A 22,215-nucleotide genomic window follows, 5' to 3' on the forward strand; every position below is an offset into this window, starting at 1 on the left:
GGTCTAAGGTGTCTCACAGAGGGAGCGTGTGCATCTCGTGGAGAGGAGTTAATTTGCCTCACTGACGGGAGCTTGGATATCTGACGGGTGGAGCATGTGTGTCTCATTGAGAGGAGTTCCAATGCCTCCCGGAGGAAGCCCGCATATCTCAGCAAAAGGAACTGCGGCATCACACTGATGAGCATTTGGAATCTGTACTGAGGGTGCTTGGAAGCAAGCACATTCCAGCTGTGATGAAGGGAGCTTGGCCCTCGCAGTGAGGGCACTCTCCGTCTCGCTGAGCTGCGTGGTGCAAGGAATTGATGTGCGCACGTGCGTCACATTGAGGGGTGGTTGTGGATCTCGGTGCAACTCTGAGGAAAGTGTTTCTGTATCACTGAGGGAAGCTTGCTTGTATGGCTGGAAGGATTTCCTGCATTGCTATGCATATCCGGGTCACCTGACTAAACAGGGCCTGCCTGCCTGGAGAAGGGATATTTGGCATCTTCATCAAGGCCTTATACATGTTACTAAGAGGAAGTCCAGTCCCTCACTGTGCTCTCTGTATCGCACATGGGCAACGTATAGTACTTACTGACTTTGACTATGCTCCCTCTCCCTAACAGTGCTGCACACCTTTCAATGTGCCTCCTCTCCCTTACAGTACTAACTGCCTTTCACTGTGCTTCCTCTGCCTAACAGTACCTCCCTGGCTTGTCGCTTTGCGCCCTCTTCCTAACAGTACTACATTCCTTTCCCTGTGCTCCCTGGCTCTTCGCTGTGTTCCCTCTCCCTAAAAGTACTACATTTCTTTCCCTGTGCTCCCTGGCTCTTCGCTGTGCTCCCTCTCCCTGCCATTAATAAATGCCTTTCCCTGTGCTCCCTGGCTCTTCGCTGTGCTCCCTCTCCCTGCCATTACTAAATGCCTTTCCCTGTGCTCCCTGGCTCTTCGCTGTGCTCCCTCTCCCTAACAGTACTACATTCCTTTCCCTGTGCTCCCTGGCTCTTCATTGTGCTCCCTCTCCCTAACAGTACTACATTCCTTTCCCTGTGCTCCCTGGCTCTTCGTTGTGCTCCCTCTCCCTAACAGTACTACATTCCTTTCCCTGTGCTCCCTGGCTCTTCGCTGTGCTCCCTCTCCCTAACAGTACTACATTCCTATCCCTGTGCTCCCTGGCTCTTCGCTGTGCTCCCTCTCCCTGCCATTACTAGATGCCTTTCCCTGTGCTCTCTGGCTCTTCGCTGTGCTCCCTCTCCCTGCCATTACTAGATGCCTTTCCCTGTGCTCTCTGGCTCTTCGCTGTGCTCCCTCTCCCTGCCATTACTAAATGCCTTTCCCTGTGCTCCCTGGCTCTTCGCTGTGCTCCCTCTCCCTAACAGTACTACATTCCTTTCCCTGTGCTCCCTGGCTCTTCGCTGTGCTCCCTCTCCCTAACAGTACTACATTCCTTTCCCTGCGCTCGCTGGCTCTTCGCTGTGCTCCCTCTCCCTAACAGTACTACATTCCTTTCCCTGTGCTCCCTGGCTCTTCGTTGTGCTCCCTCTCCCTAACAGTACTACATTCCTTTCCCTGTGCTCCCTGGCTCTTCGCTGTGCTCCCTCTCCCTAACAGTACTACATTCCTTTCCCTGTGCTCCCTGGCTCTTCGCTGTGCTCCCTCTCCCTAACAGTACTACATTCCTATCCCTGTGCTCCCTGGCTCTTCGCTGTGCTCCCTCTCCCTGCCATTACTAGATGCCTTTCCCTGTGCTCTCTGGCTCTTCGCTGTGCTCCCTCTCCCTGCCATTACTAGATGCCTTTCCCTGTGCTCTCTGGCTCTTCGCTGTGCTCCCTCTCCCTGCCATTACTAAATGCCTTTCCCTGTGCTCCCTGGCTCTTCGCTGTGCTCCCTCTCCCTAACAGTACTACATTCCTTTCCCTGTACTCCCTGGCTCTTCGCTGTGCTCCCTCTCCCTAACAGTACTACATTCCTTTCCCTGTGCTCCCTGGCTCTTCGCTGTGCTCCCTCTCCCTAACAGTACTACATTCCTTTCCCTGTGCTCCCTGGCTCTTCGCTGTGCTCCCTCTCCCTAACAGTACTACATTCCTTTCCCTGTGCTCCCTGGCTCTTCGTTGTGCTCCCTCTCCCTAACAGTACTACATTCCTTTCCCTGCGCTCCCTGGCTTTCCTATCCCTGTGCTCCCTGGCTCTTCGCTGTGCTCCCTCTCCCTGCCATTACTAGATGCCTTTCCCTGTGCTCCCTGGCTCTTCGCTGTGCTCCCTCTCCCTGCCATTACTAAATGCCTTTCCCTGTGCTCCCTGACCCTTGCATTACTTACTGACTTTCACAGTGCTGCCTGTCCCTCACAACTGCCTTTATGTCATGCAGCATCCACAGTCCTGCATAGTGTGGATGCTCACTCAAAGTGTCCCCTCGCTGGCCCCAGTTTCTTAAAGCAACTCCTGCATCTCAGAAGACCCAGCCCACATACATCCTCATTTCCCAACATAGTATCATTGCTTCTCACATGTCCCTGTATCCCTGAGCCCTTTGCTCACAATGCATTTACTTATTTGTAATGTGCAATGTCTCCCACATAGTGCTGCTATATCTTCACTGAGACCCTTGGCACTCACGTGATGCCCTATCCCTCACAGCACTGCCTGCGTTTTACTGTGCCCCCTTTGCCCTCTGCCCCTCACTCTGTCCCTGCTTATCCTTGCCTGCTTACAGATTGCCATCTGCCCTTTGAAGTTCCTGCTCTCTCTCACAGGACTTCCATTCCTGAGCTCCCTGCCGTTCACTCTGCACACGCCTTGCAAACTCCTGCCCCAATGGTTCCTTACAGTTCCCAAGTGACCGCTCCATTAGAGTGATTTCTGTCCCACATACTGTTCCCCGCAGGCTGTAGAGGAGCAAGTGGATGCATCCTCCTAGTCAACGCCCCCTCACCTCCATCCTATTGGAATAACAGACGAGGAGCTATGATTGGGAACCCCTGTACAAGTTTATGCGACATGTCAATACCACGTCGAGTGTACGAGAAATTATATGCAGTCAGGCAGCCATTCAGAAGATACCCTCACATCGAAACAGTGGAAGAAACCTACCAAGAGGGATGTTCCTTGCCAAGTTGTCTAAAAGCCACCATGAATGAAGTGATACGCAACATAAATATACATTAAAACAAAGTCTTAGAACAGTAAAAGTGTCTAAAAGAAGATATATGATCCTATGTTGGAACGATACAAAGATACGTAAGAATAAACAATGTAATTGAAGCAGTAACAGAAACATATACTCCATGATGCAGGAGTTACAACGATAAAGAAGAATGAAGTGGCCCTCTGGTCACCTGTATATCTATAAACAAATGGGTGCCTGGTCAAAAATCCCTGGTCCTCCAGGCTAGTAACAGTAACAAATCAGAACAATGGACCAGTAGGATAGGGAATGGTACATATTCTACATGTATTTTTATAAATAACAATACATGTCACTCTTTAGATTCATATTTGTTGTATTATCATACACAGATATAAAATATCAATTCTTAAAACATATTTCGAAATATTTCCAAAAAATTTAACTCACACACATTCACTCCTACCATCCATTCACTTACTTTCAAAATTGTGTTTAAATCACACCTTAATAGTTAACCCCTTGGTCAACATTCAGTCTGTTTCACTGTGCAAATGTCCTCCACCTAAATGACAGATGGTACTGTCTGTGTCTAATCAATTTACACAGAAAAAAGTCTCCATATGTTTTGGTTGACTGTTTGGGTTTCCCAGAATTCATCCACTTGTTAATGCAACCTTCTTCAGAACTGAATGTTGACCAAAGGGTTAACTATTTAGGTGTGATTTAAACACAATTTTTAAAGTAAGTGAAATCTGCTGCCATATTCTTCGCTGTGGCGCTTGCTTTATGCCACATGACTAGAAGTAACTCATGGTGCATCCTACACATAAGGGGCTGCCAATGAGAGACTAAAATGTATGCATTTTATATGTAGACTTGGTCCTTTAATCCAATCCCACCCCTCGATAGGCTTTTGAAGTTTTCCACATAGGATGACATCATAGAGGACTCATCTAGCATAATATAAACTACGCATGATTGAAAATGCAGTGTGATCCTGCATGAGTCGAGTTGATGAATGTATATTCGCCCTGCTTTACTCCATGAGATTGAAGTAGTATTTTACCATCTCCTCTGAGTATGTGCGGTTATCGGGTCTGAAGTATTTTGCATGGTAATTCCATACAGCGCAACAAATGCTTCAAGGTGCTACAGCACAATACCCTTCACAATTCTCATTGCTATACTCTTGCCCTCACAGTGAAGGAAATATCGACAATGCCTTCTAGGGGATACACGAATATTCTTTGTTAGTCTGTATACTGGCTTTTCTATGGTGCTTGATGGGAACTCATTCTTCTATTACGTGATGGAAAGGCCATTCATATACTGCCTGAGAGGGCTTCCATATGGGCCCATAGCTACAACTGCTATTCACTATGCAAATGCAAATACGATCAGCTTTGACAACGTTTGTTTGCCAAGGCCTTTCCGCCACCTGCTTGGATTTCCTCCATAAGTACCATTATAGTAATCTTATTGAGAGTACCCATTAATGAAAGGTGAACGCTTCTCCTCCCCATCTCACTGGATGCATGGAAGGATCCTCTTCAGTCTGTGGAGGTCAAAGAAGACATTATCCACCACTGAATCCTTTGTATGTAACCATCTACCTTCTCATGTTGATTCATTCTTCTGACCACTGAAATATACATGCAGGTGACATTGGTGTAAGATGGCCACCCTAGCAATTGTTTCACTCAGCTCAGGTCCAGGAAAGGGGGGGGGCATATGGGCATATAGATGCCAGGGATTAATGGTGGGACCACTGTAGAATTCCACTCCAGAGATAAGCAGATCTTGAAACATATGCACTAATTGGGATCTTAAAGCCACAAAGGACTTGGAAAAGACCATGCCCATATGGCCGTACCTCCAACACTGGACACAACACACTCAGTCAAAATGATGTCATTTGGTATTTGCAAAGTGCTAAGTTGACACAGGTGTGGCCTTGTAGCGCTGAGTGCCATTCGAAAGTGTGTTGATGCTTCAGCTGGATTTCCAGTAGACCATCATCTTATATTTACCATGGGATGCATTTATAAGAGAGTAGAATACAGCTTTAAGAGACACTAATATGGCTGGCCATAACATTTATAATAGGTTACAGACAAAAGCTATACATTTGAATCTATAGCTAGTATTGGCTGCATGATGGATTGAAATGGAGCACAGGGCCAGTTGGAATTTATCTGGATCTATGCAAGCGGAAGTTAGATAGCAGTGTGATTGGTTTCAAGACGCTCATTTGTAAGTTGCGGGCTCTGCTCTTCTTCATTCACGTTGGTAATTAATTACAGAAGGCAATGACATTGAGTAGAGCTTAGCTTGTTTTGGTCTGTCGTGCAGGGTCCCATTGAGGTGTTGGTTGGAGGGCAGGCCTGGATATCCTGACATGTTTGGATGCTTGGCCTCGGGAAGAGAGGAATGATTGTTTGTTGGAAGGTTAATGGTAAATTGAGGGGGAAAGGGAGCTATTGCCCAATAACACCAAAAAGATCATGCTACTTTCATCAAGCACTGTATCACTGTTGGTTCAATCGAGAACTGTTTACCCAAATAAGATTCTGAAGCAGGGGTCTCCAACCTTTACGTTGGCTAGAGCTACTTTCAGTGGAGGGCCAATAGTGGAAGGCTACTTGCAGGCGATATCTGGGGTGGGAGATGTTCATAAACATCAGAACTTGTGCTCATTTTTTTTAGCTGTTCATTTTCCCTTTATAAATAGAGGGAATAACATATGCCTTCACAATTATGTTAATAAGTTCAAAAACCTTTTTATTGCATTATTTCTTATTAGAAGCTGTCGCATAAAAAGACTTTCAGAATGTAGGGAAATGATTGGGACATTCAATGTGAAAGCTGACACTGCATACCGTCCACCAGTGCTCTGTAGTCTGTTGTATAATGTGATACAGCAACTCGGATGGAGTCACTCAAATGCTCATCGGTCAGACGGGTTCGAAATTTCGATTTGATGAAGTTCATATCTGAAAATGCAGATTCACAGAGATAGGTGGAACCAAACAGAGAAGTCACTTTCAATGCTACTGTGCAAAGGTTATTGTACTCCTTGTAATCAACAATGCCTCAGAAATTGGTGTGAGATTGTCTGCTTTTCAACTGAATGTCCCCTAGGAGGCTGACAATCTCCATTTCCATAGCAAAACTGTTCAGGTTAAACAGCTCACTCATTTGTTCTGTAAGTTCACAAACATTGAGTTCCATGAAGGGGTTTGAGCTGAACATCACACACAGTTCAATCCTTTTGGAATCCCTGAACCGGTCACTGAACTCTTCCTTAAGCCTGCTCAGGAGACTGTTGTATTAGTCAATGTTCAGGAGTTCAGAACTAGCTGTATTCTCTGTCATCATTTGGATTACAGAAGGAAAATGATGCATTTTCCTTTTCACCACTTGTTCACTGAAAAGGTTAAGTTTGGACTTAAATGTCTTTACTGCGCTTATTATGTTAGCAATGGTTTTACCTTTGCCTTGCCGTTCACAGTTCAGGGTATTTAATTTCTCAGTAACATCTGCCAGAAATGCCAAATCAAGTAGCCAGGAAATGTTACATAATTGGCCGATGTCTTCATTTCTTGACACTATGAAGTCTTTGATTTCTGGCAAAAGTGAAAGAAAGCGACATAGTGTTTTCCCCCTGTGCAAATTCCCCCTGAAGCAATTCACACAGACACCTTTTTAAAATCAGAATGGCTCATGCAAATGTGGGTTAAAAGCAGCAGAGCTCGATTTCTGAAAAGCTAACATCGACCACAAATCACTGATGTGCGCTGTAGCACTGCCGGGTGATGCTGAGTGATGTCAACTCCCCACTCTGCTGGCAGTGATACCCCCACTCCTTTGTTTGGTAGGATTTTCACTAGTGGAGAAAATGTGAACTGGATTAAGAAGAAGACCAAGGCTTATGAGAAATCGATGTGGGCTGCAAATCCTAGTACCCACGAGGGCTTAATTTGCTTCAACAAATTTCTGATGTCTTCACTGGTATAACGATTTCAGGTAGAAAAAATGTGTTCAATCAAAATTATGCAAAATAGTTCATCTTTAATCCAATAGAATGAACCAGACAGTGGTTCTAAAGTTCATAGCAAAGACCGAGAATAGGCCTATGCATTTCAGACCATTGGTCCTTCATCAGGGCAATATGCCATAGCTTGTCAACAAAAATCCTTGTGATGCAAAATTTCTAAAATCAATCAATCAATACCATCATTATGTCAGAAAAAGTATAGGAACAGTAAAACTTAATTAAAAGAAGTTGAGGAGCACCGCTCCCGACCGCTCCCGCCCACTTCAACCATTGTTCATAATTAATTGACAGGGCGCCCATAACGTGGTACAAGACATATATTCATGAACAATATATACGACAGGAGATAGCAAAAAATCTCAGTCAGTTATGCATACATCATATTTTGAACCAAATTAACCCCCCGTGGTTACTAGGATGTATGGCCCACACCGATGGCTCATAAGCTTTTGTATGTTTGGTCTTCTTCTTCTGCATAAACGTATACTGCGACACTTAATGGTGGGCTGCACCTCACACAGAACTAATAGAAAGGATACAATATCTCAGAATGGAATTACTGTATCTAACAAGCTGTGCCCACTCACCCACGCAGACACAACTGGATCAAGAACCCACACAGACTGGAACCTTAGAAGACAAGTAATCACAACTACTATATTGTCGGTATACTGTCGTTTCATCGACAGGCATTTTTTTGACTGCCTTTTTTTACGAGTACATCATTTTGAAAAAGTCATAGAAATTTTGGGGGTGGGAAAGGGCAGATAAGGGTTTGCGGGGCCGGGAATAGTTAAAAAAAATCAGTGACTTTTGTTGTAATAGTGTCCTCATAAAAAAGGCAGTCGTTAAAATGCCTGTCGGTGAAACGACATATAACCATATTGTCTTCCTTAGATACTAAAGGCCATGTTGGGAAAATAAGATAGCTGGCTTGCTGGCCAGAGTGGCCACTTCTCTCTGGTCACTTCCAGTATGGTGAGGAGGGCGGAAAAGGCATTGGGAGTAGAGAAAAAACTCCCCCAAAATGTGATGAGAGCTACATAATTGCCCAGGATTCGTGAGCCAGTGAAAAATGAGAAGAAGAGGAAAGTAAGTAGGAAGACCTGAAGAGGTTCTCATTAGGCATGTACGGAGGGAAGAAGGAAAGTAACAGACAACTCCCCTGTGATCCCAATTAATCTGAAAAGCTCTACATCAGGCAGTGTCAGGCAAGATCTGCTGCTGAAAATCCAAGGTAATCATTGTGGAGACAACAGGGAGAGAAACCTAGTCTGTCATGGACCTGAACAGAATGTTGAAACTAAGCTGAGAACTGACACTGGAGCGGGAATAAGCAATAACTGTAGGTAGGTACACCAGGAAGAAATGTAGCAGTTGGAATAGGGAATAAGTGGACCACATGAGGGATTGTCCAAGACGGGGGGAAAAGGGAGCCTGAGGGGCAGCCGGGCATCAAGGGAAGGAAGGACTAGGAGGAGAACACCAGGATAAAAAGCCGATAAAACACAAAGGAAGTGTCTGAAACAGTGCCATGGTACATTGAAGACACAGGGCCAAAGAACGCATCGAAGATTTTGTCTTGACTGGCAACCATTTTAGAATCCTACTTGCTTATAAAAGAAGGACATCACCTTACTAGGAAGTACTACTTTCCCTGAATTTTATACAAATCCTTAGACCTTCCAGTGGGCCATCTTGAAAGGGGGTTCTAACCCTTTGCATACATGCTACTGTCAACACCTTCCCTGTCCTATACGTTAAGAAAGATTTCTAGAATCTGGCCTTGTGGACAGATATTAGGAGGTCATCGTAGTTATGATAAACAGGGAGCTCTGAGAGGTTGCCGAAAACCCAATCAAGGTACTGGATGAGCACTCAAGGCATAGTTTCCGGAGAGTTTGAAAGGGTTTATGGGCACTCACTGAGTCCAGACAGTGTGGCACCCAATAATTCAATTTAGACAGTCAAGTATACAAATACAGTTATTTATTATAGGCCTTATGAACACATTGGAAAATGAATCTAACGGGTAGTATTATCGCACAACACTCTATGATACAAATATATACAGTCCCCATAGGTCCAAATACACATCAGATGACTTAACCAGCAGAGCATGTAAGTATTTTAGATGCAGTAAATGATGGAACCAGATCACAAACACCATCCTGGGATAAAAAGTCCAAACCTTAAGATGAATGGGGCCTTGTGCCCAAAAGTCACAGGAACCACACAATGTTTCTCTCCAGAATGTTTAATCTGAGGTAGGATTCAGAAGGCTTGTGTCGTTGATAGTTTAAAAGTTCTACAACAATTTTACCAGAGGTAAGTAATAGTTTTTCTTTCTTCCAGACCCAAGGCTACCCCAGGGGAAAGATACCTGACCCAGTTTTGACAAACAAAGGTGAGTGGAATGGAATTAGGAGAAAAAGGGACTGGTTACCAATGTTATCATACAAAGGAAAAGGGGGGCGGGCGCAATGGCGTTTACTTACTGCCCTGACTCCGATTTTCCCAGATGTCTTTGTTTTTGTGGATCATCTGGGGGTAACTGGGGGCTCAGTCGCCAGCTGTTTGTTCCAGTGAGAGGTGACCAGGAGTAGCAGGTTCGAAGATTCTTCTAATTGAATGGGAAAACAAGATGCAACCCTTTTCGCAGAAGAAATGCAAAGTACAGCAATGTAGACCACTTCAGGACACATCACAGGTTGGAGGAAGGCATGTTCCAGTGTCAGTCTCCCCACACACGCGATGACAGGCAGCTCCAGGGCAGGTTCCCTTGATGGTGAAGAGCTGAAATTCGAGGAGAAAGCTACTTTGGACACATGTTGGTGTCATGGAAAAATGACCACTGACTATTCTGGTGGATTGGTTAACAATTTATTAGTAAAAAAGCAATCAACAGCACAAAACATACCAACAACAGTACAAGACTTTGACACAGGTGAGAACCCCCCTCCCTTCAAGCACCATTCTCTTATAACCAAAGGAACACATGAATTTCAATGGAAGGGGAGGTCCAGATAGGGCAAGGAATCATAATGAAACAATGTTACAAGCAGGTAATAAAACCTCTCTATCCAAGTATTTGATACCAACTGTGTTCTTATATGTAAGACCCTGTTATCAGGAAGGACAGCATAAAGTGAAACATTTAGTGAAGATGCATATGCTCCACGAAGGTTCACACACGGTCTGAGGCAGTGGAGCATGCTTACAGTATTATGACTTACGTCTGCTAAAGCCGCTTTTCCTAAGAAAACGGGAGCCTAAAACACACTTACATATTCCAAAAAAGGAAACATGTCAGAGGCGAGAGAGGTGAAGGCGAGCATAGCTACACACTAGGTGAAGAACCGTCATCACAAGGACATGTGAAGTAAAGCCTAAAGCCTCACCTCGCACAAGCAAGAAACAGTTGTTTAAACATGGCAGTTTGCAGTACCAGCTCAATATTATAATGCAGCCGAATGCTAGGGGAGTACATCCAATCTTTGATTCTAGACTTCCCCCCATTTTGGTGACCACTAAAGATCCAGACATCTTTTCGGAAAAAAGCATCGGTTCTGGCTAAGTAGCCTATGAGAGAGCTAGTCAGTTTACCAGGCAGTCCAGGGACACTTCCAAAGGATCTGAAGGGCTGTATCCTCGAGAAGGCATTGAGACTAGTTGGTTCCACTAGTCCAAGTGCTGAAGCACCCCTCAGGGTTTTCGGAGATCAAGCAGAGGAGCAGGGCTTCACTGAGCTGGCTACTAGAAGGGATGCTGTCCCTCTTCAGATCTTCAGCTGGCTGCTCATCTTCGAGGGATTGTTGGCTCCAAAGCAGATCTGATGAAATGGCTGCAGAGGCACTCTTCTTATTCCAAACCTGAGCTGGAAGTAAGTCCAAGCCCATCAACGGTAAGGATGTGCACCATTAAAACAGCCAGCAGTTGTCCAAATAAGGGACAACTACTGGTTTCACATTTGTCCCACACCCTGACTCTCTGGCACCAGAGATGTGGATTGGAACTAGACAGTTCCAGTCCCCTTCCTGGGCCACACACACACAACAGCTCAGAAAAAGCAAATGTGCACTCCAAAAATATGTAAAAACAGCAAAAATTGAACTGCTGTCACTAGCTTGTCTTTATGCACATATAAAAGTAACAGAAAATCACAAGTGTAAAAAAGCTAGGGTGACACAAAAGTATCCTCATTGCACTGCACATTAAGGTGCTGTGTGCAATGTTAAAAAGTACAAGAATTAAAAAAAGAAACATAGTTTCCCAGTACTGATATTCTGAAGGACTAATAAGTTTCCCCATAACAATTAACAAAAAGGCAAGGGCTTTACTTCCCTTGTAAACGTCAGCACGAGATAAAAACAGAGCAAAACAAATGGAGTTCCATAGAAAACTATCGATGGAAAGTTTGCACACAAAAGAATCTTTCCTAACATACCCTATTCCACTTCCATCTGTTATAAACAAATGAATGTGGAGTGTGACACCATCTAGGAACTGATATAGACTTCCTGACTCTTAGGACAGCTAATCCAAACAACTAGAAACAAGAGACCAGGCTTAAGGAGTCTCCTGCCTCTTCTTGTATAAGTACCCCCAGGCTTTCTTCTCCCTCAGTCTTGGGGCTAAGGGTTGAAGAGGGAAAATGGAACGGCCCCTTCCCCCGATTCTCATCCAGACCATTGCCTAGGACATCCTGACCCAAGCACCCACTGCAAGAGGAATTTAACCAGCTAACGGCTGCCCCAGAGTTCAAGATCCACTGTGGCCATGTCCCACCTAGCCAAGGAAGCTGCCCGTCAATCAAACCACGTGCCGGAGCCTCATGGATCAACTCGACTAGGCAGCAACCACAAAATACCGCCATCGTTAGAGATGCCATGACGACATAGCCAGCGGACACGAACACACGTGCCACCAAGCACATTGAACACACACACACACCAGTCCACACGAAGAACATACTCAACGCTATGACGTAGAGGACCTCACACACTCACACATGCATCATTGCTTTATCCCATAGGCCAACTACAGCACCGGAGAAACGCAAGACGCCAGAAGAGCTTGTGTAAATGCTTGCAGACGCTTCCTCGCCACTAAAAACATGAGAATGTAACCATGTATATGGACTAATGCATATGAGTCTCTGTCGCCCCTCGCGACCCCATAACACGGATTGTGTACCGCCACCCATACACCAGGCCAAGGTAGGCCGCAAAGCCAGAGTCCCCAGGCCGGAGCAGCTCAGACAAAGCTGCAAGGTGCTGATCACGCAGAACGAGCCCCGGCAAGAGCCCACAGCCAAGGCCGCAATGTTGCAATCTACATGCCGCGCTCCCCGCGCCAAGGTTAAACCTGACACTGCTAAACACTCCCAGAGCCGAAATACAAATCAAATGCTCATAATTGTGCTCCAGCCACGGTCTCACAACACGTGACCAGGCCGACCTGATACAATGCCAAGCCCCATGGACCAGAGAAGCACTGGGGTCTCACGTCTGGGACACAGACTGCAACAATGAAGTCACAAATTGAACACCGACAGCGATGGGAAAGACATGCACACCAGCTAATAGTCAGACCTGTCCATTGTCTGCCACTGACACATAGTCATACTTTGTTGCCAGCACCAGGTACACCGCGAGCTGGGAACGATGGTCCCAGGCTTAGGGGCTCGGGGGTGAACCAATCAGAATAAGAGGGGCTCATCACTGATGCCATTATAGTTTAGCCAATCACTAATCGTCCCCTTGTAACAATTCTCTTGTAGCAATTATTAGGGATGGCCCAAGCGTATCTGTAGCAATTATTAGGGATGGCCCAAGCGTACTACCTGACCCTTCCTCCACCACTAACAGACTTTCCTATATGTAGCTATACTGACCCTATCACTCGGGGAGCCAACCCGAGATGGCGTTAGGTGTTGGGGCCAGTCTTCCTAGGTGACGCACGTAGCTGCGTCATACAGCTAGAAAAAGGGCCTGCGAGCCCACCATGATCGAGAGGTCTCTCGGATGCCTATGACCTGTGAGCCCGTCCCTGCCTGTTTTGTGCAATAAACAGCAGTAACTCTTTGCTCTTGTGTGTGCCTCATACTCTGTTGGGACGCGGGAGGAGTTGGGGCCTCCCCAACCCCGGAGGTCCGTGGACGGCCTTGTCGACCCCCGGGAAATTACCCTGACAAGTTGGAGGCACTGCTGAGATCTGCCGAGACTGAGCCAGATCACAACGAGGCCGTTTGCATCAAGGTGGCCCGGCAACGCGGCCCCCTCCACCGTTGCCCCCTTTGGTGGACTACAGGACCATCGCGGAACTGCGAGACGACCGGACAGCGCAATCCGGAGATTGGCCGTCGGGAGCCAAATTGAGAAGCATCCCGCCCGCGGTTGGCGAGTGTCCAGGCGTGGTCCAGATGAGGAGAGGAGGCTGATTGGGAGGGCACCACCGCAGTCGAGCGGCACTGGCATGCGAGTATGGCACACACAACCAGCAATACAATGTTGTGCGGGAGGTGGGAGGAACTGTAAAGAGAGTAGCGGGTGGCTCTTACAGGGTGTTAAGAAAAGATTTTGATAATAGAACAGCGATCGTTGTATAAGGTGTAGCGGGGACTGGCACGAGGGCCGTCCCCTCTAGTGTTATGGAGCAAACTGGGTGGGGCTTCAAGCACCCATGTGTGACTGGCGGATCGCGCTGATTGGTCGAGAGTGCGGGCACCTGGGTAAGGGTGGTGTGGCATTCCTATGAGTTGGTGTTGTAGATCAATGAATAGATGAGGATTCCTATTGATTGAGTGTTTTATCTCTGTGAATAGATGACATATTCACACAGGAGGGAGCTAGATTGTTTCTCAGTGCGGAAGATTACTGGCTGGTTAAGCTCCTCTAGAGAGAGGGCGTATCACACGCGAGGTGACGCAGCTTGCCCAGTACGGTTATAATAACGAAGTAATTGACAAATACACCACTCCAGGTGTGGTGGGAAGACAGCTGTGGAGATAACGGGGAACAAGTTTGTCAAATATGGCATGCATTCATCCTTTGTTCTAATAGTACGTACCGGTAACTTCTTGGAGTAGTTGGTGATATCACCCATTGGGCTTGCATAGGACACCGCAGTCTCATTCCTCCAAGAGTGATTGGGCAGGGACGCGTGGTAAGGGAGGGGTGAAGGGGGAGAGGCGGCCACGCACGGAGAACGCCGGCACACGCTCAACAACGGGGGTCACACAAGGAGGTGGTGCTGCCGGCGGGAGGGGGACCAGAAGAGCATACACTGCGCTGGCAGTGAGGACAGAGGAGAAGGAGGAGGAGGTAGAAGTACGTTGCAGGCGTGCCAAGTAGCAGCGGCACAGGAAAGGCGGGGCAGCTCAAAAGCACGCCGCGCGGGGCACACAGCCACATGGGGCTTTGTGCACCACGGGTCGAAGGGGACCCTAGTTCCGGAAGGAGAAGCATAAAGGAAGGTGACACTGCTGTAGAAGTAAAGAGCACCCACGCAAAAGTATTGCAATAAAAAATAGTTTTTCCTTGCAGCAGAAAGTCGGAAGACCCCAATTTACGGGGCCAGGTAAACGTGGTGCTGAGAACGTAAAGTTTTAAAGATGTCTGTGTATTATGGGATGGGGCGGGGGCAGGGTTAGGGTTCAGGGCCAGCGCTGCCACTCCAACATATCTGTGCAACACTAATACCACACAGAGATAAAATAGTAAAGTACAGTATTGAATGGACACAAGGGACAGACAACAAAATAAGGATACCTTTGCCACCCAACGGCAGTTTTGATATGTGCACCCAACACTCGCTGTTAGCATATGTACATAACATATATAAGGGGAAGAAACTAGCAGGTCACTTGGAAGTTTTCGACCTCTGGAAAATGTTCCAGGGGTGTGCACCAGGAGTACCAGGGATGTTCACCATGCAGGGAGTGAAGGAAGAAGAGGTGAGCGTAGAGGGCGGGTGCAAAGCACCCCAAAATACACCCAGTGCTGAGGAAAGTGAGGAAGAATCAAAAGGATCATTCACAGTTGCAGAGGTAAAAAAGGAAGGTGGAGAAGAGACACCCATAACTAAAGAAGCGAAGAAGGAGGCAGAAGGGCTGTATCCAATGAGGGAATTGAGGGAAGCTACCCGATCACAATTAACAGCTGCTGAGGGATATTCCAACCCTGCAGACAGCCCACCACCCTATGCGCCAGCAGGCATCTACCAAAAGGGGGTTGGCGCGAGGAGTGCAGCAGATACGAAACAAACAGGCAAGCACCAGGTAAGCACAAGAGGTGAAAAAATGGTGCAGCTAGACTTAGAAAGTATAGGACCAGACGAATGGATAGCAGCACAGGTGCTGCTGAAGCTTCGAGGGACATTAACAGGGGAGGAGAAAGAGGCGGTAAAGAAGGTAAGTAAAGAAGAAACAGAAAACACACAGAGGGGGTGCGAGGTAAGTAGAAAGGAGGAAGGGAGAATGACACAGGAGGAAGAGGAGATGTTGGAGGTAAGGTTAGTTGAATTAAGGGAAGTACAGTTCGAGCAGGAAGAGCGGGAAAGGAAGGGGAAGAGGAATGGAAGCAAGGAGGACAAGGTAAGGTTAAAACGGCAAGAGGAAGAACAGAGGACACGAGAAGAGGACTGCATAAGGGCAATTGCAGAAAGGGTGGCACGCATGGAGCAGCGGGAGTTTAGGATAAAAGAAGAGGAACGAGAAGAAAATGACAGGGAAATGGGACTATGGAGGAAGAAGATTATATCGGAAAGCGCACAAAAATATGAAGAGGGGAAGGTTATAGAAAGTATACTGGCAAGGGAGGGCAGAATATGGGGAACAAAGAGGAAGAGGAACACATATTAGAACAGGTAAGCGATGCAATAATGAATGAGCTTTGCAAAGTACGAACAGAAGTAGGTGGTGAAGTGGGCAAGCAAAACAATACAGCGCAAGGAGAGACATGCAAGGAACACGGGGCCAAGACGTACACGTGTAGCAATAAGGAGGCAGCGACGACACAGGCATAGAGGGGCGCAAAAAAGACAGGTGAGTACACAAACATAGACTTAGGAACAGTGACAGTGGGGGGAAAATGCCCAGGCCCAGGATTGACATTTTCAGATGGATTCTGCAGTGAGGAGGAGGAGGGATTGTGCGCAGGACGAAGTGATGGAAGCGGGCAGGGGTTAAGCAAATTATACATAACACGCACAGACTACGGGTCATCATGGGAATGTGAGACGCGGGAAGAAGAAAACACAGGGAAGGAAAAGAAAAGGCAACTAAGTGGAAGAACGCCACGGCCACTGACAGCGCCAGCGCAACACACGCCATATGTTAAAAGTCTCAGAGACCTCCCAGGACACAGAATGGAAGAATCAGCTGATACACACAGGGAGGGTCAAGTGGGTCAACAGAGGAAGAACAAGAGCATAGGAGGTGACAGAGTAACACAACACATTACTGATTTTATTGAAGAACTTTCTGACATGGAAAAGGACAGCAAATAAGCTCACACATCCCCACATACGAACGCCAGGGGAAGTAAAGGAGTACACTCTAATGCCATTATTAGAGAGAGGGGGAGCAAGGCCACAATATGTCCCATCGAAACATGCAGACAAGGAAAACATCAAATGCAGACTCCCATCCCTGAGCGGAGGGGCTGGGAAATGGATATATGAAATGGAAAAACAAACTGCAGGGCAAAAACTAGCGGTGGGTGATGTAAAGGGGTTGTTAATTTCAATACTGGGTGATGCAGCAGATGACATTTGGAAGAGGGCGGGATTCCCAGGAATAACTATAAGTGACACATCGCATGATGGGGCGCCATTTGCAAATTGCAGACACGCACTGTGGCAGGTGCCGAGGGTGCAATACCCAGACACTTCAGACATAGGAGCAATAACATCATGCAAAATACGTGAGAATGAAGATCCTGTTGATTACATCCAGGAAATTCAGGAGAAGTGGCGCCTGGAAATGCGGGAACCGTGGGACAAAACACTAGCAATGTTTTACCACATATTGATTCAAGGTCTCCCAGAACCAATACATAGACAATGAAAGAAATTAGTAGGGATGGAAGCAAAGGCATGGCCAGAGATTCAGTTGACAATAGTGCACCATTGTAGACTATGGCAAGAAAAGATGAAACAGAAGGAGGAAGACAGAAAGGCAGAGGAAGCGAAACTGGTCCAAAAGAAACTGTCCAAATATGCCATGGAAGGTGCACTGATAACAGGCACCACCCAGGCCACACCGACACAAGACACTACACAACAACAAACAGCATCACCACAGCAAGCACAAATGACGACACAGCAAATGCCACCACCCCCACCATACACAGCATAATACACAACACAGATGGGAGGTGGATACACTCAAATGGTAAAAGGGTACACAAACAACTACCAGGGGAGGGACGGGCACACGAGAGGGAGGGGATTTGGGCCAGCAGCACCACTACAAGGGAGAGGGTTCCGGGGGCAGAACCAATATGGGCAGCAGGGATACCCAGACAGCACTGGGGATACCCATGGCAAGCACGGGAGCCACTAACGTGGTGGACATGTGGGATGGTAGGACACATGTCACGCATGTGCAGAGAAAGACAGACACAAGTAGGTTGGGGGAGCAAGGGCAACAGGGTTACAATGAGGGAAAACAATTCTACCAACAACAACAGCAGCAGAGGACAGGAGCACTAATACAACAGCAAGCACCACCGCCACCACTCTAATACAACAACAAGCACCACCACCACCTCATCAGCAACAACTACAAACATAAACACCACAACAACCGCAAGTACAGTACCAACAACAACAACAACAGGCACAACAGCAAGTGGCGGCAGCATAACAATACGTCCAGGCAGTACAACAGCTCACACAAATACAGGACGATAAATTACTACCCGCAGACACACCAATACAACAGACACAATTGGGGAGGGTGACAATGTTAGGTCACAACCTATACACAGGGAGTGGACAGTCACTATACCCACAATAGGACAGCCCACAGATGTCCTTGATGTGTCCCATCCTATCGGTAACACCTAACCCTGCGCAGGAACAACGCATAAAGGTGGCGATAGGTGACAAAACATTTTCCTTCCTAGTTGACACAGGGCCCACTAGGTCCTGTATTAAGGAGGGAAAGTTCAATTTGTCAGGCGAAGCTATGCACACTCAATGATTCTTTGGGGCTCGAGGGCTGGTTCCTTTCACTGATAACATCTCATTATCTGTTGGAGATCACGACTTGTCTCTTCCACAACTATACTCAAAGCAATCGACAGTAAACATACTAGGGAGAGACATCATCAGCAGGTTGAACATGACTATATCCTTTACTGACAACGGAATAGTGTGCTCAACACCAGGCATCAGCATGCTCACAACACGACACATACTTCAGGCTTACTGCGGCAAAACAGTAGCGAGGGCAGAACCAGTGGATGGGGACCTCTTCCAATATGGGACGGACTTGGCACTAGCATGGCTACCAGGAATTGAGGGCAAGGTATGGAGGAGACGAGCCTTACCTTTTCAGACCAGAAACACTGACCAATGAAGGAGAAGGGGCTATAATATCAGCGGACATAGAAAGCATTGTGGCAACCACAGACTACATTGTAGTTCATGCACAGGATGGGGAGGGGAAAGCATGGAGAGCAGTAATAGCACTGGCAGAAGGATGCAGGCTAACACAGGTGTCAGATGAGGATCTGTTTTCAGATGAAGCAGGAGATGGGGAGATGGTGTTCCAGATGAGCGTCTATATTTGGTTGAGAGTGACATACAAAGAGGTAGCACAAAAAATGGCAATGGCACTAGAAGCACCAACTACTACCCAGGTACCCTTCTACGAGGAAGATTTAGCAGCAGTACCCACCTCTCTATGGACCACTAGTACATATGACGTAGGCTGCATAAAGAGCATTGGAGGAGTAAAAAATAAAGTTAAAGAAAGGTGCAATGCTGCTCAGGCTGAAACAGTACCCGCTATCCAAAGAAGCTGATGAAGGGATCCATGGAACAATTACTGCCCTAGTGAATAGAGGAATACTGATACCATCAGAGTCACCATGCAACACTGCGGTGTATCCTGTGCGCAAGGCGAAGGGAGGGTCCTGGCATTTCATACAAGATCTCAGGCCCCTCAACCACATTGTAGAGTTAGAGTACCCAATAGCAGCTAACCCAGCAACAATACTGTGTGGAATACCAGCAGAGGCGTCACGATTCATTGTGATCGACCTCAAAAACGCCTTTTTCTCAATGAATCTACACCCTGATTCCCAAGACTTAACAAGTTTCACATACCGCAACACAAAGTGGAAACACACTAGACTACCACAAGGGTACTGTGAGTCACCATCCATCTGTAACAGAGTAATACAAATTGATCTAGGAAACATAGATATGGAGAGTACGGTGCTGCAATATGTAGATGACATCATCATCTGCAGCACCACTGAGGAGAAGTGCAGAAGGGACTCTGTAAAGATGCTCACAATGCTGGCTGAGAAAGGATACAAGGTTGACAAGGGGAAGCTGCAGTACTGTCAAGAACAGGTGCTCTATATCGGACAGATCATTTCACAAAAAGGAAAGAACAATGCACCACAAAGGGCACAAGCAATAACAAATACACCACAGCCGCAGACAATCAGAGAAATGCATCAATTTTTGGGTCTTTGCAACTACTGCAGGGCATAGGTCTTTTACTACAGCTCATACATAAGACCATTGCTCGTGGCTCTTAGAGAAGCACAAAGGGGAGAAAGGAAGTTGGGATGGACAAGAGAAATGACAGAGGCATTCAACAAATTAAAACATACCATTTCAACTGCACCAGTTCTAGCACCCCCAACTACGAAGAGCAATTTTACATATTCTCGCATTGTGATACTGCAGTAATGAAAGCAGTACTGACACAAAAAGACAAGCATGGGACACAAACCAGTGGCATTTTACAGTGGCCATTTGGATCCTGTAATGATGGGTCATTTCCCGTGCGAACAGAGCCTAGCTGCAGCAGCATTTGCGGTAGAAAAATCCTCCTCAATCACCATGGGGTGCCCCACCATGCTATACATGGAACACGCCCTTTTTGCAATACTGAACAAGCCGAAATCCACATTGACCACTCAAAGAGCTACAGGTTACGAGATCATACTGTCGAGACCGGAGCTGAAAATAGTAAGATGCAATAATGTTAACCCAGCCTGATTTATAGCAGAAGAAGTGGAAGAAGGAGAGCACGCACATGGCTGCACACAGGCAATTGAAATGTACTCAAGTACCAGGAGAGTGGAAGAAAATGCCCTAGAGGGGGGAGAAATAATGTACATAGATGGGTCATCAACAATTGATCAGAGCAATGGGATAAGAAGGAGAGGAGCAGCAGTAGTACGATTGAGGGAAGATTGGACTTACGTTCCAGTAAAATGCATACAATTACCACAACACTATTCTGTGCAAGAAGCAGAGCTAGTAGCACTCATTTTGGCCTTAGAAGAAAGCAATGAGAAAAGAGTAACTATATATTCTGACAGTGCATATGTTACATTAATAGTACACTCAGGACTAATACAATGGCAAAGAAGGGGATTCAGAAGAGCATACGGTACCCCAGTACAACATGCTCTCCTACTGGCTGAACTAATTGAAGTAATTAATTACCCGGAAGAGGTAGCATTGGTAAAATGTCAGGCCCACACTAACGGGGATGACCTAATATCAAGAGGTAACGAAACAGCAGATGCACATGCAAAACATGCTGCGTATTTTGGCGAGACATGGGCCCCCCAGAAAAACAAAAAGATAAGGGGGGGTTAGACAGATGTTGATGAAGGATGGGTACACACACATCCCAGAGACACAGATCATGGAATTACAGGCAGCAGCACCAATGGCAGAAAAGGAACTATGGCTTAAAAGAGGATGCACCATGTCCCCCACAGATACACTATGGTGACAGAATAATACCGGAAATGTTGTGATGCCCCTGGCCCTATTGAAAACAGCCCTAACCCAATTACACTGTCCCACGCATACAGGGAAAGAAGTAATTGCTGCACGAATAAAAGAATCATGGTTCTGTCCTGAGCTAAACTCACATGTTGCAAATTTCATTAGCAACTGCCTCACATGCCAGCAATTTATGGCCAGTCACACACTGCAAGTGATCAAAGGTACAATACCCTGGCCTGAAGGACCCTTCCTGCACCTACAAATCGACTACGTTGACATGATCGATGTATGTCAAGTTTACAGATACATGATTGTAGTGGTGTGCCCATTTTCAAGGTGGATCGAGGCTGGTCCCGGCTCTCCTGCAAATGCATTCAGAGCATCCAAATTCTTGGTGAGCGAGGGGTTCCCAAGGTGGGGGGGTATGCGAAGTATTGCGGTCAGACAATGGCCCGCACTTTGCCAATGAACTGTTCCAGCACGTAACTGCCCTTTTGGGAATCAAACATAAGTTTGCATGCGCGTATCACCCGCAAGCAATGGAGTATGCAAATGCCTCAACGGCCTCCTAAAAGAAGAGATAGCAAAAATCCAACAAACAACTAAAAAAAGTTGGCTGTACTGCCTACCTTTGGCCTTATTTGAGTTGAGACATAGGCCAGGGTCGGACCACCACCTCACACCCCACGAGGTGGTGACCGGACGTCAAATCACCTCCTACTCACACCACCATCAAGGGCCACAACTGACTGCCATGCCACAAGTACTGTTTTTGGTGAAGAAATGCATGGGTATGCCTCTTCCATGGTTACTAGCGCCGCTTTTATCTCTCAACAGATCAAACGGACAAAGGGCGAGTCGAAGAACAATCAACAAGGGGAAGCAACCAACGAGGAACAGGAACAACCAGCACAGGGGGCAGTAAAAGATGAAGACTAGGTTCTCCTCAAGAATTATCAATGAACTTGGAACAATCCTAGATTTACAGGCCCGTATTTGGTGGAAAAAATAGCCCCTACGGCTATAAAGCTAAAAGGAAAAGACGTGGGGACCCACATC

At 46.7% G+C, this 22,215-nt stretch overlaps 2 protein-coding genes across 5 annotated transcripts in view; one reads left to right on the forward strand and one right to left on the reverse strand.

Moving 5' to 3' along the window:
* The window catches only part of TSPAN4 (tetraspanin 4), a 3,410,446-nt gene that overhangs the window by 3,019,820 nt on the left and 368,411 nt on the right, over positions 1–22,215 (reverse strand). The gene's annotated exons all lie outside the window — the stretch shown is intronic.
* Positions 15,098–16,027, forward strand: LOC138505074 (arginine and glutamate-rich protein 1-like). Its single transcript, XM_069625395.1, has one exon. It carries the CDS (start codon positions 15,098–15,100, stop codon positions 16,025–16,027), a length of 930 nt encoding a protein of 309 aa, XP_069481496.1.

This window comes from Ambystoma mexicanum, chromosome 11 (assembly GCF_040938575.1).
Source record: "Ambystoma mexicanum isolate Mex_15411 chromosome 11, UKY_AmexF1_1, whole genome shotgun sequence".
NCBI classification, from domain to species: Eukaryota; Metazoa; Chordata; class Amphibia; order Caudata; family Ambystomatidae; genus Ambystoma; species Ambystoma mexicanum.

Bases quoted from the DNA above. Each gene is read 5' to 3' on its own strand.
- LOC138505074 (XM_069625395.1), top strand. From the start codon at position 15,098: ATGCAGGGAGTGAAGGAAGAAGAGGTGAGCGTAGAGGGCGGGTGCAAA.